Below are 17,207 nucleotides of genomic sequence, written 5' to 3' on the forward strand. Positions count from 1 at the left end.
GAAATACCCACTTGCCTCACATTGGCAAAAGAATCATCAAATGGATGAAAGACCTGAGGTTCATGGGACTTCAAATGGTTACTACATCCAAGAAAGGAGGAGATTGTGCGCTCAAATCAAGGCATTGGAGGCCAAATTAATTTGTAAATTTAGGAGTGTCGCTCGTGGTTTGAGCTCGGACAGTGAATTTGATGTTTTTTTGTGACTCGTAACATATGAGATGTCAATCGTCAGAAAGACATAAGATTACAAAATGATTGTGTCCTTCTAGGAATTATCATTTTTGGTGTGAAGCGGAAGGAGTGTTGTAATATTAATGATGCACACAAAATGATGTAGTAGTGTACTAGTTATTGCAGTGATCCCCAGCGTGTAGCTCAGGAGCAACTTGTTACCTGCGGCACCATAAATTGTTGCTCACCAGTTGCTCTGGGCCATGCTGTGGAGGCCTAGAAAGAGGTGCTGAAGCGATGGTACCCCAGACAGAGTCCTGGGCAGTGCAAGAATGTTGGCCAGTAAGCCTGTTTTGGGTCCTGGAGAAAATGGTCTTAATCTGTTCCTTTTTACAGCCAGTAGAAGCATAATGGACAAATAAGTGAGGGTTGTGTTTGATCCCACCATGCATTATATTTATCGGAAATATTAATGTTGTTGTCACCTAAATGTATTATTACATGGTGTCCTAGTGAAAGAATTGTCAGTTTGATACTCTGCCAATCTAGCATGTGGATAATGGCAGATAAGGTAAATGCATGCCACATTTTTCATAAGTACTTTGCCCTATATTAAAATTCAATTAAGTTACTTTTGATTAATTTAAATTAGCAAGCCAATTCATTTATACAAATACTTAGTTAACACCACCACACCCCTCTATGATGTGGTCATCAAATGCTCAAAGTTTTGACCAATGTTTGCCACCAAGTCTTTTGTAAAATCCCTTTGGGCAGAGAAAAAAAACTTTAAATCCTTCCGAAAGGTATGGTGTTTATTCCTAACCACTTTTTCACCAATGTAAAAGGCCCCAGGAGCTTTAAAGTGTGCTATTTACAATTACATGACAATGTAATTCTTAGGAGGTAACCTCCAAAGCCCAGAGAAGTTATCTTTAAAGCCTACCATGTAATGACCAGTATTACTCAATCAATATTTATTTAAATCGTATTTCTCCATTAAGTTAGCAACATTTAAAAACATGTATCATATTTCATAAACTTCTCCTAGAACAAGAACAAAATAAAAAAGCAGCTTTAACCTATTCAAACAAGCTATATATAAAACCCTGATCATTACAATTAATTATATAAAACATGTATGCCCACACTTATGCAAAACAGAGAAACAACATATTAACAGGAAATTAACCAAATCTTCGACTCCTACTTTGCAGGCACACTTTGTGCTTCCTCCTGCATACCATAATTTATTGGAGGGGGTGGGGGGTACATTTAAACATACCATAGGCATCAGCCTCCTGCATTCTGGGGATCTTATTTCACAGATTTCTCCTTGCCATTGTATATGTATGTAAGTCTGTATATAAATCTATAGAGGGCAGCCTATGTATGTTTTGGGCATCTGCCACTTTCCCCATGGAACAAGCGCTTGCTTTAAGAGCTATTTTGAGTTGACTTAATGCGCCAAATTCAGTTATATCCTGCCTACTTTCCAAATGGACAGTGCCTTACAAGCCCCCATACCACAAATATGCCTCTTTACCTGGGGCGGTTGCAATCGCATGTACACTGAAATTAATTTTATGATGAGCGGAAAATCCCAAATGTGCTTTTTAAAAAATAAGTAAAAAATCTTAACTGGGCCAACACCATCAAACTGAAAAACGCCAATTCACCTCATAAGCGCTACCAGGTATATCTGCAGGGAGACCTGCTATCCGGCACAGAATTTTATTTTGCAACCCCTCCAGGACATACCAGTTTGAACCACCTTACATTTTGCTGTCATAAAAATCATGGAACAGACCTTTGCCTTCTATACCTCCAGGCACTTGTCCAATCCGAATGCCCCAAACTTGAAATAAAAATGTAAAAAGCCCTTTAATCCTTAATGATGCCCTTTCAGCTGTCTTCTGAAAATGGTTGCCCCAACCACCGCTCTTTGAGAAAAGTAGGCTCAAATAAAAAAGACTACTGCCCCATCTATACATTAATTTAAAAACTAGCTACAAGGTTTCTCCCTTTTTCTGAACACCATCTTTGTTTTTATCATATTTAATTTCAAACTATAGATCCCAAACTAGTAATTTGTGTTTGGCAAGCCCTGTTGGAGACATGCTGGGGTTAAGCTCAAAATAGCTGTGTCTTCGGCATAAAGAAGCATGCTTTAAAATTTACCCTTAAAAATGGTGGATAAACTTTCCTAATAGAAGTACTAGAATCAACATCTGAAAGGAATACTTTGGGGCTGACCGACATCCTTGCTTTTCACCTTTATTGGTCGGGAAAAACAATAAATAATTTCCTGATCTTTTATATCGGACAGGCGCTGAGATGTCGGAGTATCACAGCTGGATAAGATTTAATAAAACATTAGGCACCCCATTAAAATGTAAATTTCACCATACTATGTTTCTATCCATCAAATCAAATGTGTTCTCTAAATCTGAAAAAAATCCAAACATATTCTTCCTCCCTTAACCTTACTGGATTTCTGCATGATGGTGCTCGGAGTGAAACAGTGGTCCGCTATACTAAGCCCTCCCCTGAAACAAGTTTAGGAGGCCTTCAAGTTATTGTTACTTTGAGTCCACTTTTCCATTCTGAGCAACAACCATTTGAAGAATATCTTACTTGCAATGTCCAGTGTGCTAATTGGTATATAACCATGAGGGGCTTGTGGCCCAAGGGCTACTTGTCCAAGGAGATGGCATAATGCCTGTCTCAACAACTGAATTAAACATAAAACAATTTGGTGTCCATTGAAAAAGCTCCCATTGTTTCTTAACAGAACATTTATTTTTGTCTTTGGTGATTTTATATGCCATTTTGAAAACTATAAATCTGACCAGCCATGTACACACTCGTTAAATCGTGGTTGAATTTTCTTTTCAAGATTCTACATTGAACCATGGGTGGGGCATCCCTTTCTATAACCTGGACCTCCTGGACTTTGGGATGCTATTTGCCAATAGCTTTGTCCCGGTTTGTTTCAACCAAAGACTCAAACTGATAATTTCCTTTGTGGCCTCTGAACTGTTTAAGATATTCTCTTAAAACTGTTAATTTCTTGTAATTTAGTAATTCCTTCCAATGCCTCCTTGTCGAGCCTAGGCATTGCCAACCAGCACCTCTGGCTTTAGGACATTTTTGTGGTGCCAAACTTGGCAATTGGAAAATTAACTCTAGCGGATATTGTTCACTCTTTGTTCAAATAGAAATGCAAAATGTCATAACATTCCTGAAGTAAAAACAATCCGCAATACAGTAATCGATGATTGTTGGACGGTGTTGCTGATCTTGTATGCTTAGGAATGAACAATTTGCCACGAAAGATCCCAGAAAAATCCCCTGGCAGAATCCCAAAGTATACCTGAAAATCAGTGTTCCATTTGTGCCCAATTTTAATGTCCGAACATTTGCACTAAATTCCTTTAGCATATTTTTCTCGAGAACCTGAAACCTCTCGTAATGTTTATTTAGTTCTACTATATTTTTTAACAACTTGTCTTGTCCTGTGTCTAAAAATGTACTACTGACCACTCCATTGCCTGTAAACAACCACTTAACGTAAAATGAAGTTAGTCTGTGCAAATTTCCTTTACTAGAATTGCAGGTGGTCCAGTATCTATTAAGTACTGCAAATTAAACTTTTCTATTAGAAGTCATCTGTTTAAAACAGTACGGTTTTGTGTTGCAATCATTTGTCTACCAACTGAGCGCCAACATTTTCAGTCGATACATTGATGTTGCTCACCATTTCACTTGATATGCACATTTTGCTCATTGTGCACAAAAAGTTGGGGATCCTCGAGTTATTGCATATCATGAATCCTGTCCACTCACTGTTACGTGTAACAATTAGAAGGTAGAGGCATCATGGCGCTTGAGCCGTTTTCCATGGGGTGGGAAGGGGCCAATGTTCAATAGGGTTTTGTGCCAATTAAATATGTCCGTGCTCCTGCTGCAATTGGATATGCTTTCTATTACTAATCGCGTATCAGCGCCACCCATTCATTGCAGGTAGTATCTTTCAGGGCTACTCGCATGAATGAAATGTATTAACTGTAGCAAGTTATACATGTGTTTGCGGCAGAGTTCATTGTGGTTATAATAGTAACTCACAGGGTGGGTTTGTTATTCGGCAAACACATATGTATCAGTGAAATATACGCTATTCCAAAATGGCAGACTTGAGCGGATCAATCTGACGCTTCTGGCTGTTGCCGGTGTTCAGGACATCAAGCAGGCGCTGGGAACAGTCAGAAGTGCAGAGTAATTCTGGAATGCCGAAAGCCGAGCAGTCCAATGTAGGAAACATCACTGGGTAAGCAACATGCATTAGTGCAGTTTTATAGTGTCACCATCACAATGGTTCTGTGTAATCGACGTTCATTTTTCTGTTTCAGAGCTCAGCCTGCCCTTACCGCACTGTCGGGTTTAAATGACATAAAGATTGAAATGTCATTAAGCCCATTCGTGTGCACCAAAGTGGTGGTGTTTTATGGTTTCTTTCATGGGCGGCTAACTTTTGCATTTTATCTATCTTTTTCACGTTCACAGACCTTACACTTATTGTGATCGAATAACTTGGAGATAGCACACCAAGTTGTACTTGATACAAGAGTGCTCAAGTTATGAAACGATCGATAGACTGAATATGGTTTGCACTATTTGAAAACACTGGCTTGGATCACACGTACACAATGACTTGTAATTAATGTGTTCTTCAACATTAGGCGGCTGTATGCAAAGTGGTAATTGAAGCCATACTTTGGACTTCACAATAATAGAATTGGTAGGTAGAGATTGCACTTAGGGTGCCATTACACCATATGGGGGTTCCCCCCTGCCGCTCTCCCCTTTTGTTATATACTTGTCATGGTTACAGACGAGAGCAGCACATACTGTGTGATTAGTATGGACACAGATATGAGTCGGGATTGCGTTTCTAACTGGAATGTGTTGAACTTTGACTTCTAATGGACACTGATGATGATTGAGCTATTGGTGTGTGAACGGACTAAGAGGACTCATATTCGGCTAAAGCATGCTCACGAGGGCAGTTGGTTTGGCTCTGGGCGTGGTTGATGTCACAGCTTTGTGATGGTGCCTTGTGCTTTCATGCTATGGCAAATATATTGATGTTTTCCTATTTTTTCCCACTCCACCTTTGTTTTTGTCTTTTTTCATTCAAAATAATTTTGCTTGTGTAGATGATTTTGCTCTCCTTGATGATCCTCTAATGCATTGCCCTGTGATGGTATACACAATGGCAATTATTGGTAATATGATTGGTTGTATTCAATGTATTATTCATATTTGTATGGTATTTTTTGCTTTTCAAACTAGCAATGTTGGATAATACAATGTAGACTGATTCTTACTGGGTTATGTTTTGCATGTACTGTTCATTCCATTATTAATGTACAATGGTATGATGATTGTTCTCTAGTTTTTTTTTTGTTTAAATACGTAAAGCCTGGCGAAAGACCGTGGGTCAAAACATGTCGGGTGTTTCAAGAATACTGTACAATGGCATATGGACCGGCAGTATTTCTGTAGACTAGAAAAATGTGTAGCCAGTCAGCGCAGTTCAACAGTGTCTCTCTAACCACATTTTTGTCTGATTCCAGTAGGATTCTGGCACTCAATTTATTTCTGTCACCTGCTGCAGGCTTGGAATTGTGTATACTTAATAAATATTACAATATACAAGCGGAGAAGGTACTAGTCGAAGTGCCCGCTGTTTTCGTTCACTGGAAATATACTTTGCATCAAATGTTGTACAGAAAATAATCTGTATTAAAAGTTGTCCTATTCTTTTAGAAACGGAGCAATAAAAACAGTGAGGGTGTACCAAAACACCAGTGAAACAAGCAATTGATAATACTCCTACGTCCCGTCCCCTTTTCTCCATACTGCACGGGCGTCCCTCGCTAGGGACGGAAACTGAACCATTTCCACCACAATGTCTATACCCCTTTTAATATTATGCGTGCTGGGGTACGGCCCCTGGAGCATGTGCTCCCTTGACTCCGCCTTTGGCGCCACACCTCTCTCCTCTTTTCTGTGCTGACTGGAGCAACCTACTTCACCAGAGCTCTGGTTGAGGCCCTTTTTTCCTCCTAATTCTGCTGCCTTTTTTTCTAGATACCCCGGGGACATTGGTCCCAAATTACTAACACATTTTGTGTTGCCGTCTCACAGCCTCCAGTATCTTGTGCTTCCCCGGCACATGTCGGCCCATGCAGGCTTAAGTCGGTGCCCTTCCTGCAGGGGACCCTTTGCCACGTCAGACCTGCAAGCGCTCTGCCTGAGAGAAGACCATGGCTGCTCGGCGTGCAACGCCTTTACTCCCCGGCCTCTAAGAACCTAAAGGACTACGTGCGCAGGAAGGCAGAAGGAGATTTAGTTGAAGATCCGTTACTGTAGAAGTCTAGAAATAAAGATTGCAGAGGTGGGCCACAGGTCTAAATTTTGTCACTTTTTTGTGACCAGTTTGTTAAGCAAAGAAAGTTCCAGTCCAGTGCCCTGGAGACAGGCCTGCAGGCAGAGTCCCCATGCAAAGACGACTAAGGCCAACCATTGATTTGCAGTCGAGGACCACTAAGATGTGAAGAAGTCTGTTCAGTGCCTTGTCGAAGTCCCAAGAGAAGAGGGAGCATGGGTTTTGCCAATGGCATAGACTGCACTCGTCGCAGTGATAGTTCTGGGTTGTGGGGTGTGCAGGCAAAGCACCTAACAGTGGAATGGTACCATTGGTTCAGATGAGCTTGGTTGACTTCCAATAGATGACCCTGAAGTTGATGGGCAGTCAAGCGTTTTCAGACGCCCTTGTTTCGAGCCAATTGATGCTATAGTCTGCATTCATAGTTGCACAACAAGTAGATGTTCCATTAAAGAAAGCTGTGACTGGTTGCATCTGCTTGGGGAAACTAACGTATTTAAGGTTAATTGTAGGAGTTCCAGTAAACGGATTCTACCATGCAAATTAGATATGCTAAACAGTGTCACTGTCAGAAAGTGCTGTTTTACACAGAATGATGTTGATGAGTTTGTACTTAGATGGGCCTGTGTGCTTTTGGGGCATTATTAAACTTATCAACGCCTTGACATAACACACCCCCTGTATACATGCTGCTTACCATGAGTAATTGGAATGCCAGCAGAATGTGTAACTGCAATGGGGTTACACATTTTAAAAGTGCCAACACGATTTTTGTTGCCAAATCTGCTCCAGAAGTGTTAGAAGTCTACAATTTGGGTGCCGAGGCGAGTCATTCATAAATACCTTGGGAAGATTTGCTCAAAAGTCGTTCTAGCTGGCATGCATATAACTCAAGTTATTTAAATTTCAACATTGTCTATTTGTGAAATAAAAACGAGAATAGCTAGGAAAGTAAATGAGCAGTTTAAAATTACATAATTGTATGAACCCAGCTATCTCGAAGCAGTTCATGATGGAAAGACATGAGCCATGTCTAGGTTTTTTACATGAGGAATGCTGGGAATATGCAATGATACAGCCACACGCAGTTGATTTCATTTTATTATCAGTCCAGTGGACAGGAAAATATTCCTGTCAGGACTTGGTGGATTGTTTCTGTGCCTAGTTTCACCCATGACAACCATTTGAATGTAGCCAGAGCTCTCGTTGTGATCCTCCTTAGGGTTGGCACCTTGTCTAGAGAGCAGGAAGTCTCCCCCTTCGCAGTTAGTCGGGAACTGGAGCTTCAAAGACAGCCCTGACAGTACAATATATGCGTCACACCAGCATGCTGATTTCTGAAGACCTTTTGATGAAGGCAAAGAGAGGAAGGGGGTGGAGTTAGGGTAGCCCAGAGAAGAGGTTAAGACCATAGATCGGTTTCACTGTTTTCAATTTGCGAGGGCTCCCAAGTGTCTGGTCCATATGCTGACTTCCTGCAGACAAGCCCCTCTGGGTAGATCAGCAGGCAAAGGTCATTTGTTGGCAACCTGGATTGGACTGTTGACAACAGGCTGGATCTCCTAGTGTACAATTGTCCCTATATCGAATGGGGTAGGGGTGGAGGCCCTCCCCATACAGGATTCATCTTTGGAGCAGGCTGTACTCCAACCAACTTCTAGGTGAATTCTTCTTCAGTAGTCCAAAGTCCCCTGTCAGAGACGTGAAGACCAGAGACATCTAAGCATCCCATGGAGGTGAAGCTGCTCTGCGGACCAAGGCCTTACCTGTTGCCTGAACATTGAAGCTAGGATCCTGCTCACTGGAAGTAGTAATTCCTGCAGGTGCTCTCTGGTCACTTTCCCGGGATGTTAAAGTGCAGAACACAGGCTATCGTGCCTCAGGAGGCGCTGGACAGCTCCTTCCAGCAATGGAGATGTAACCACCCTGGTTCTTGCCTCAAACTGATTGTGAGCTAGACAGACTCTGACATTGCCTGTCTGTCAAAAGCTGATTAGTTCCACGAGCCTTAGCTGCCTCGGAAGCCCTTATTAGGTTATTGATTGAGCGCAGACCTAGCTTCGCTAAGCAACCCAACACTTTGCAATCATAGGCTAACCACCCGGTGCGGGAAGCGGAGAAACAAGGGAACAGGCAAACTAGAAACCTGACCCAACACTGTTGAGCCCCCAGAACTAGTAGTACAGGCATTTGTAGTGGCCCTGTTCCCCTAGCCTGCCTTAAAGTGCCCAGGTGACATTAAAGATGCACTCCTTACATTTTCAAAAACAATCTTGGTGAACTACATTGCTGCTGAAATGTTTGCATGTCTCAGACGATCTTCAAACCATTGTGGCCCTTTAGTCCAAAGTCTGCATTCCCTGCGTTTTCTTTTACAAGGGTGGTTATTAGTGTTTTATTAGTTATGTGTATGTTTAAATCAATTTTTGTATTTTTATAGAACCTTGGTTGGACATTTCTTTTATTTTGGCACCACAGTACTATTGCGGTTTTCAGTGGTGCTGTGCTAACTCGCGTCCCTTCTAAAGAGTATAGCCTGCCCACTTTACCAAAAGAGGTGAAGGAGGTATATCTATTGGTGGGGGGCTGGGGGGATGAGAAGAGTGCCAGTTAAACCTTTTATGATTGGGATCACAGCTGGTTTAATAGTAGAGTGTAGCGGAATATGTGCTTTAGCCACTACTTTTAGCCAAAACCTGACTCTCGCTGATCCAGTCTTGGATGTCCAGTGCATACTTGAAGCTCAGCCCGTCCAAGACCAAGTTCGTACTCCTCACCAACAACACTGAACACCTAGCCATACAGACCTGTCTATCAACTATGAACTTTGAGAGCTTCTCACCAGACCTCACCTCCTGCGCCAAGTCCCTTGGGTTCCACATCAACCAACCTCTCCTTCAAGACACACATAGCGAAGAAAACTCAGACAGCTTGCCATCAGCTGTCCCTCCTGTGAAACGTCAAGCCCTTCCTCTCTCTGGACAGCTTTAGATCCACTGTTCAAGCACTGGTTCTGTCCCACCTGGATGAGGGGCAATGCACTCCTCGAAGGCCTCCCATCATCCACCCTTTTTCCCCTGAGAAGTGTTCTACACACGCCTGCATGCCTCATCAAGGATCTACGCAGATATGACCACATCACCCAAAATCTCATTGACTTTAACTGGCTCCCACTGCAAGCACAAATCACCTTCAAGTCTTGCTGCATCCTCTATAGGGGTGTCACCCTGCTACCTCGCAGAGAAACTCAACATCTCTGGCAGACATTGCACCACCAGAAGCCAGGAGACATACAGACTTGAAATCCGCTGCTGCAAAACAGAAAGGACCTGGAAACACTCCTTCTCTGCCTAAGCCCCAAGACTATGGAACCTCCTCCCTGACGGCATCAGACTTGCCCCCACGCTCCTACATTTCAGAAAATCACTCAAGACCCACCTCTTCAAGGAGTCTCTCCTCCTCAATACCTAGGCCATCACGTCGGCCCTCGCGCCACCTGTCTCACTAGATGCCGCCCCGCCACCCAGTACACCTGTACCCATCCTCTGTGCCCCTCTGTATCTTTCCCCACCCTGCTGTATATCTGTTCTGTTACCACTGAAAAGTGCTCCATTATGCATCTGTAATGTTGTACACCTCTGTAAAGTGCTCCATTATCTCTCTGTATTAGCGTATACCTCTGTAAAGCGCCCCGTTGCTTCTCAAAGCTATGTCCAAGCTCAATAAATACTGTGTTCCTGTACTCCCACAGAGCAGTGATGACTTAATCACAGAAGGACAGAGTTCTGCCTGATGCACCTTGCGATGAAGTGAGGAGTGGGCAGACCTCTCCTCCTCACTCCTATCCTCAACCACTCAACTCCTCCTTCTTGGAGACTTCAACATCCACCTAGATGCCTCCTGTCCCCCCTCTGGACTCTTCTGTGACCTCTGCGACACTCTCAATCTCTGTCCTCTCCTCTGGGCTGACCCATTCTGCAGGGCACACTCTTGATGCTCTGATCTCCTCTGACCTTCCCCTCTCTGTCCATCTCTCCACTCCTCTCTCCTGGAGTGACCACTTTCTCCTATCCTCCCACCTCACCCTCCCTACCCCACAGGCAAAGCCATCCCCATCACTGCCACCTACCTTCTTGGTCATCCGACCCATGAAGCGCGTGTCAGTTGAGGCTTTTGCTGCCACCTTCTCTCCCCCTCCTCTCCCTTCGGCTGACTCCCACCCTGACACAGCCCTCTCCACTCTGCTATATCTGATACTCTTGATATCCTTGCCCCTGTCATGAGAATCCGCCTGAAGCCCAAAGCCAAATGTAACTCCTGGTATGACTCGGATCTCGTCACCCTTAAACGCAAGTGCAGGGTGGCAGAGAGGAAATGGCGTGCTTCATGTGCATCCTCTGACAAACTGGCCTGTCGCCTGCTCCAAAGGCAATACCGGCTCTCCGTTCTCTCCAAGAAGAGAGCCCTCATCCAAGCCCGCATCTCTGCGGCATCTAACAATTCAGCCGAACTCTTTAAAATCTGCAAGGAACCGGCCAACCCTGCCGCAGTCTCTACCTCTCCTGTCCCCTCCCAGGCCCTCTGCACTGCCCTGACCTCTCATTTCATCTCTAAAACTCAGGACGTCCTGTCCTCACTTTCCTCCTATCACCTCCCCCCCTCCCCCCTCTATTCCCTGCTCTCTCTCTGGCCCTTCTGAAGCCACCCCTTCTCTGCCTTTCCCCTTTTTTCTGCTGACGAGGTTTCGAGACAAGTCCGATCTATAAAAGTCTCGTCAAAACAGGTACACCCCTGTTCCTCCAAAACCATCAAGGACCACATTGACTCCTTGGCCCCTGCCCTCACCGACTCCTTGGCCCCTGCCCTCGCCGACTTCTGCAATCACTCTTTCGCCTCTGGAGTCTTCCCATCCCCTCTCAAGCACTCCCTTGTGCACCCCTTTCTTAAGAAACCCTCTTCCGACCCCTCCTGCCCAGCCCACTACCGCCCTATCTCTATCACTCCCTTCCTGGGCAAGCTCCTGGAGAAACTGACCACCTCCCAGCTTAATCTCCATGCTGAATCTGTTGGCAGTCTTCATGACCATCAATCTGGCTTCAGAGCCGCCAGAAGCACGGAAACTGCTCTCCTGAACATCCGTGAGGATCTGCTCTCGAACCTTGATTCTAACATTCCTTGTGTTCTCATTTTGCTTGATCTCTCTTCTGCCTTTGATACTGTCAACCATACCATCCTGCTCAACCGTCTCCGTGATAACCTGAGAATCACTGGTCAGGCTCCGGCGTGGCTGACCTCTTTCCTCTCTAATCGACCCTCCCAGGTCCAACTGGGGTCTTTCCTTTCTGACATCTTTTTCTCTACCTGTGGTGTCCCCGAGGGTTCTAACCTCTCCCCCTGGCTTTTCAACCAGTATCTGGCACTTCTCGCCCACCGCATCACCGCTCTCTGCCCCTACTTTCAGTGCTATGCGGATGATACCCAGCTCATTTTCAGGCTATCCTCTGCCTCCTCTTCTCCTTCCCTCATCTCTGTCTTTCTGCTATCCAGTACTGGTGTGCTGCCAATGACCTCTGCCTTAATGCCAGTAAGACTGAGATCCTACTCATGGGCACACCCACTCCCTGCTTCCCTGTAGCTCTCTGGCCGGCCTCTCTTGGCCCTCTTCCTGCTCCTACCTGCAAGGCAAAAAACCTCGGGGTCATCTTCGACTCCACACTCTCCTTCTCTCCTCACATATCTGACGTCTCTAAGAAGTCACACTACCAGCTACACCTCCTCAGAGGTATCCTTCCCTTCCTCTCCTTCTCCCAGAAGCTCACTGTCTCTAGAGCCCTGGTTCTCTCGAAGCTGGACTACTGTAACAGCCTCTATCTAAATCTTCCTGCCTCTACTCTCCGCCCTTTGCAACTTATCCAGAACAGAACTGCGAGACTTGTCCTTGGCCTCAAGCCCATGGACCGTATCTCTCCAGGACTGAAATCACTACACTGGCACCCAGTGGCTGCGAGGATCAAGTTCAAAACCCTCTGCATTGTCCACAAGGCCTTCCGGGGCCTTGGGGCGAAAATACCTTCAACTCCCTCTTCCTAAATACCTTCCTTCTCGAGCTCTTCGCTCATCCGCCTCCATCTCCCTCATGGTCAGCCGCTTTTCCAAACAACGAGTTGGTGACAGATCTCTCTCCGCTGCAGGGGCCTCCCTCTGGAACAGCCTTCCTGCCCCCCTGAAACTTGAGGAGAACCATCTCCGGTTCCGGAAGCACCTCAAAACCTTCTTCTTCGCCTCCGCTTTCTCTCCCCCTCTCCCCTGCTAAAGTTACTAAACTGCAACGAATCAGCAACTGGGCCACTCACCTTCTCGGTCCTTGGCCCAGCCACACTCCCCTGCGCTGCCTCCCTGGCACCCCCTGCGCTACGGGACTGTGTCTATATCCTTACAGCCCCTCCTTCCCAGCACTTATCTGCACTAACTCGCACTGCCACTAGCTGGCCCTTGTTACTTTCCTGTATGCTATTACCCTTTACTGCACTTTCCCTTCTCCCTTTCCCCTTGCACTTCTCCCTTTCCCCTCCTCCCTTGCGCGATCTGAATGACACCTGGCCTAGTAGGATCGTTGTATGTCTCCCCTTGTTTGACCCCCCCCGCCTCGTCGCGCCTTGAAACACTTGTGTATATGCGCGTTATAAATACGATATATCATATGACAGTAGAAACAGTGTTTCTAGTAGCAAAACGTTTTTCAGTCTTACAGGATGGTGCTGGCCAGGAGTTTGGGGAAGCACAGAACAGCTGCAGAGAAGGTTCTGGCTGCCAATGCCAGATAAAGTGAAGGGATCGCAACAGATGGTTCCATCTAGTCACGAAGTAATACAGCTTCCGTTTGAAAGTGGAGCAGGAGTCCTGCAACATATGTTCCAATAGTATCCTTGTCAAAGTGATTTTGTCTCTGGTGCACAGGAGCAGTTCAGGCAGTCAACCCACTAATTGCTTGTAGTTGCCACAGAGATGCACAGAGAGGGCACGGACTTGGTCCAGGACAACCAATCACATTGGGAAGCCACCATATTTCTGAATGTGCATGCAATCAATCAGGCATAGACCCACTATTGTTATCATGGTCATCATCTCAGGCGCATACAAGAATGAGGACTGGGTTGTGTCTCAGATCCTCATCCTAGCTCATATCTTTTCCAACCTGTTTGTTTGCTTTTGGGAGCTCTGAGTTAGAGTTGGCATAGCCACACAGCCATAAATGGGAGGGAGGGGGGCTTTTCTTACCTCACGAAACTGACTGGTATGGCAACTAACCCAGTTGCCTAGTTGCATGACTTGTAGAACCCAAGGCAACCATTCTGCTCCTCATCAGGGAGAAAATGGATACAAGCAGTAAAATAGATACATAGTGGTGCAGCCCAGGTAACTAAAACACAACTATCTTGGGGAGAGATTCACCCAGGGCCACAATGGGACACTTGGTATATCCCTACCCTAGTATAAATAAGAGCTAGCAAGGCAGAACTTAAAAATAGAGTTGCAGTCTTGATGGAGGCTTTGGGTTAAACATTACTGGTGCAAAAGAGACGTCGGAGTACTATAAAAATAGGCAAAAGGTAATCAAGTGAAACTTCGGGTTCCTGTAGGCATCAAATTGGTCTGATTAGATACATCATCTGCTGAAGCTAATAGTATTTTTTTCATTTTTTAAAGAGACTTGCTCACAACATGGTATGCAAAGAAAGCGAGCCGATGATAGTTCAAGCTGCATAACTAGTGTTACTGGTAAGGAAGTACTTAATTTTGGTTTTGTCCAACCTAGAAAAACAGATGTGACTAAGGTAGGTAATGTGTGTGCGTGGGGGGGAGGGGGGTTGTTGTGTTGACAAAATGTAAATGTTTACCACCTCTGATGGGGCTTTTGTCCTTCATTATGGATTTCACAACAAAGGTTACTTTTGGTAGGACGCAGTGGCTGGTAGCAATGAGGGCAGGTAAGCTAGACCAGCCAGAACATAAGGTTGACACGTTGTGAAGGTTCCTTGAATATGTTAGCTTGAAGAATTCTGTTTACCACTACTGACTTGTTCTCCCCCCTCTTGTCTTTTCCTCAGGACTTATGAGACCATCTTTGAGGTGCCACTTGAGCGTAATGGCAACATGATCTTCACCAGCCAGCGCAAAGTCAAGCGCCTTATGGAATTCCATGATGGCAGTGGGCCACGGAAGCGCAAGGCACGACAGAAGGGGAAGACCCTGGGCCCTGGCCGAGGCCGTCGGCAGCAGGCGAAGCCTCCGGGGCCTGACCTGGAGATGCTCCTTCAGCACAAGCTAGCGGAGCTGGATGCACTATTTGCAGCAGATGAGGAGTGCTGAGCTGAGAAACGATGCATTCTACACAGCTTGTCATCCACGAGATATGTGGATATCAATGCCTACTCCTTCTGCAGGGGATTTCATGTGGTTTTGTACAGAGTGCAATTAAGTGCCTCTAACGCCTGTACTCCATAATGATGGACAAAATATTGGGGAGCTTTAGAGTGTCGGCTTTCAGTACTGATGAACTAAAGGGCGCAAAGAAACAACAGTTTTGACAGTTTTCAGTATGTATTGATGGATGAATGGAGAGCAGTGAAGAGATTTCAAGAGTTTCTGCTCTCTGTTTTTACAGTTCCTCAGATTTCACAAGGATTTAGGTCTGTTCAGACAGTGGCTGAGCAACAGAGGGTCGGGGGTTACTTTGCCACAGGTACCAGCTGTTTGCACTCCTCTCTTCACATTGGCAAGGTTTTGGAACTTACCTTGGGGACCACCGTCCACATGGGAATTTGAAATCCCATCATTTATTTTTTCCATTTTGTATTTGCCTGTTATAGGAAGAACTGTGAATTCCCCTTATCTTCAAAGACAACCGTCTAGCTGCCTCTAACAGATTTGAGTGACAATCCAAATCTATCGCCATCCCTCTAACAGTACTGTGGAAGCAGTGAATATCCCAAACATATCTGTTCACCCATGCAACAGGACTGTGGGGTGTCACATACACAATGTCTGCACATAGGACAGGATTTTGGATCGAGGATCATCCCAAAGAAATAGTCCTCTCCGCTTGTAGGTGAAGTAGAACACTGAGCCCAAGGGAAGACCCCTTTTTACCATGCATAAACATGGCTGCATATTGGTGTCTCTTACTAGGTTATAACAGCATACTGGGCACAGCACCCTCTGGTTGTTCAGTTGGTATTTTGAGGCATCTGTTCCTCATAGGGGTCTATCCTTCCCTCATCCCTGCAAAGGTGTCTGTAATGCAAAAGTATTAATCCTTGCAAACCAATCTGCTGAATGCAGAACTCTACTCATTCCAGTCCCTGCAGTCTGACCTACCTCGATTGCAGAGCTGTATTTCTAGTTTTTAGCGCCTGTCCATTCCATTGCTTCACTCTGTTTTAACCCTGTTCAGCAATGTTGTCCTGCCCAAGTGCACCGATCCATTTGCACCCTGTTCATTATGATGTTCACTACTCAATATAGTGTTATACGCAACATATTTGCAGGAATTGGGGTGAGGATGGGCAGGGGAGGGGGCAGTTACTGTCTGATCACTCCAATCAATGAACAGACATGTGCAGGCATTGACTGAATGTCCAGTTTTCTTTGGAGGCACAGACAAAGCGTGGGATTGGTTTAGGATGTAGAGAGAGGCTATGTGTGTGTGTTTACCTGAGAAAACTATTTTGTACATGTTTACAGGGACTGTATGGTGATCCCCACCCCTCCAAAGAGATTACCGTTTTTTTTCCTCTGGTAACACTGCTATACTTGAAGGACATGAATGGCCTGTGCTCTGTCTAATGCCACTAAGTGTCTTCAATTAAATAATGTCTTCATTTTCAGTGAATCCAATTGAGAAATTACTGTACATTATAGAGGAAAAATCCAAGGCTGCTGAAGGCTAGACATGCTCAGTTTTGTGTGGCCATTGCTGTATCAAACACCTTTGTATTATTCGGTCTTCTGCTTCTACAGCTGCTGATCTAAATGCAAGGCCTCCTCAGCAGCATATGCATATAAAAGTCCTATTCAAACGTGTCTCTGCATATAGAACATCTTCACAGTGAATTTCTTTACCTAAGAGACAGTCACAGCTGCATCTCTGTGCACAGCATATGATTCACCAAGGGCCTTTCTACAGCTGCATATATCTCGATAAAGCTTTTTTACGATTGTATCTATCTATCTACCTACTCTACCTGTAGCCTAGTCACTGCTTCTCCAGCATTTAATCTTTCATGGATTCACATGCTTTAAATATTCCCTGCTTACAGGCTGGGAATCCTTGGTAACCTTAGTATTATTGCTTATAGGCTCACTTTAGCTTTTAGGCTCACTTTAGTAGCCCATCATTGTCCTTTTGGGTGTATTCTGCCACAGCCAATGGGATGTCGAGTATCTAGCTCCACCCAGGACACCATCTTCAGAGTCTAACCTCACATTGTGCTGAGGAGTAGTCTAAGCCATGTCTCCTAAGAGAAAGTTCACATCTTAGGAAAATACTTCAAGGAACCTGCGTTTTTTCAGAAAACCAA

The 17,207-nt window shown here is 44.9% G+C and overlaps 1 protein-coding gene across 2 annotated transcripts in view; it reads left to right on the forward strand.

The window, feature by feature from the left end:
- The window catches only part of PRR14 (proline rich 14), a 738,062-nt gene extending 721,548 nt beyond the window's left edge, over positions 1-16,514 (forward strand). The window contains exon 10 of one of the 2 annotated variants that reach the window (XM_069651623.1): positions 14,736-16,514. In XM_069651623.1, the coding sequence (XP_069507724.1) occupies positions 14,736-14,997 (262 nt within the window). In that variant the 3' untranslated portion in view covers positions 14,998-16,514. The remainder of the gene's footprint in view (positions 1-14,735) is intronic. The other variant, XM_069651624.1, reaches the window with a different exon arrangement.
- The last annotated feature ends 693 nt before the right edge of the window (positions 16,515-17,207 follow it).

The sequence above is a fragment of the Ambystoma mexicanum genome, chromosome 3p (genome assembly GCF_040938575.1).
Source record: "Ambystoma mexicanum isolate Mex_15411 chromosome 3p, UKY_AmexF1_1, whole genome shotgun sequence".
Taxonomy (NCBI): Eukaryota; Metazoa; Chordata; class Amphibia; order Caudata; family Ambystomatidae; genus Ambystoma; species Ambystoma mexicanum.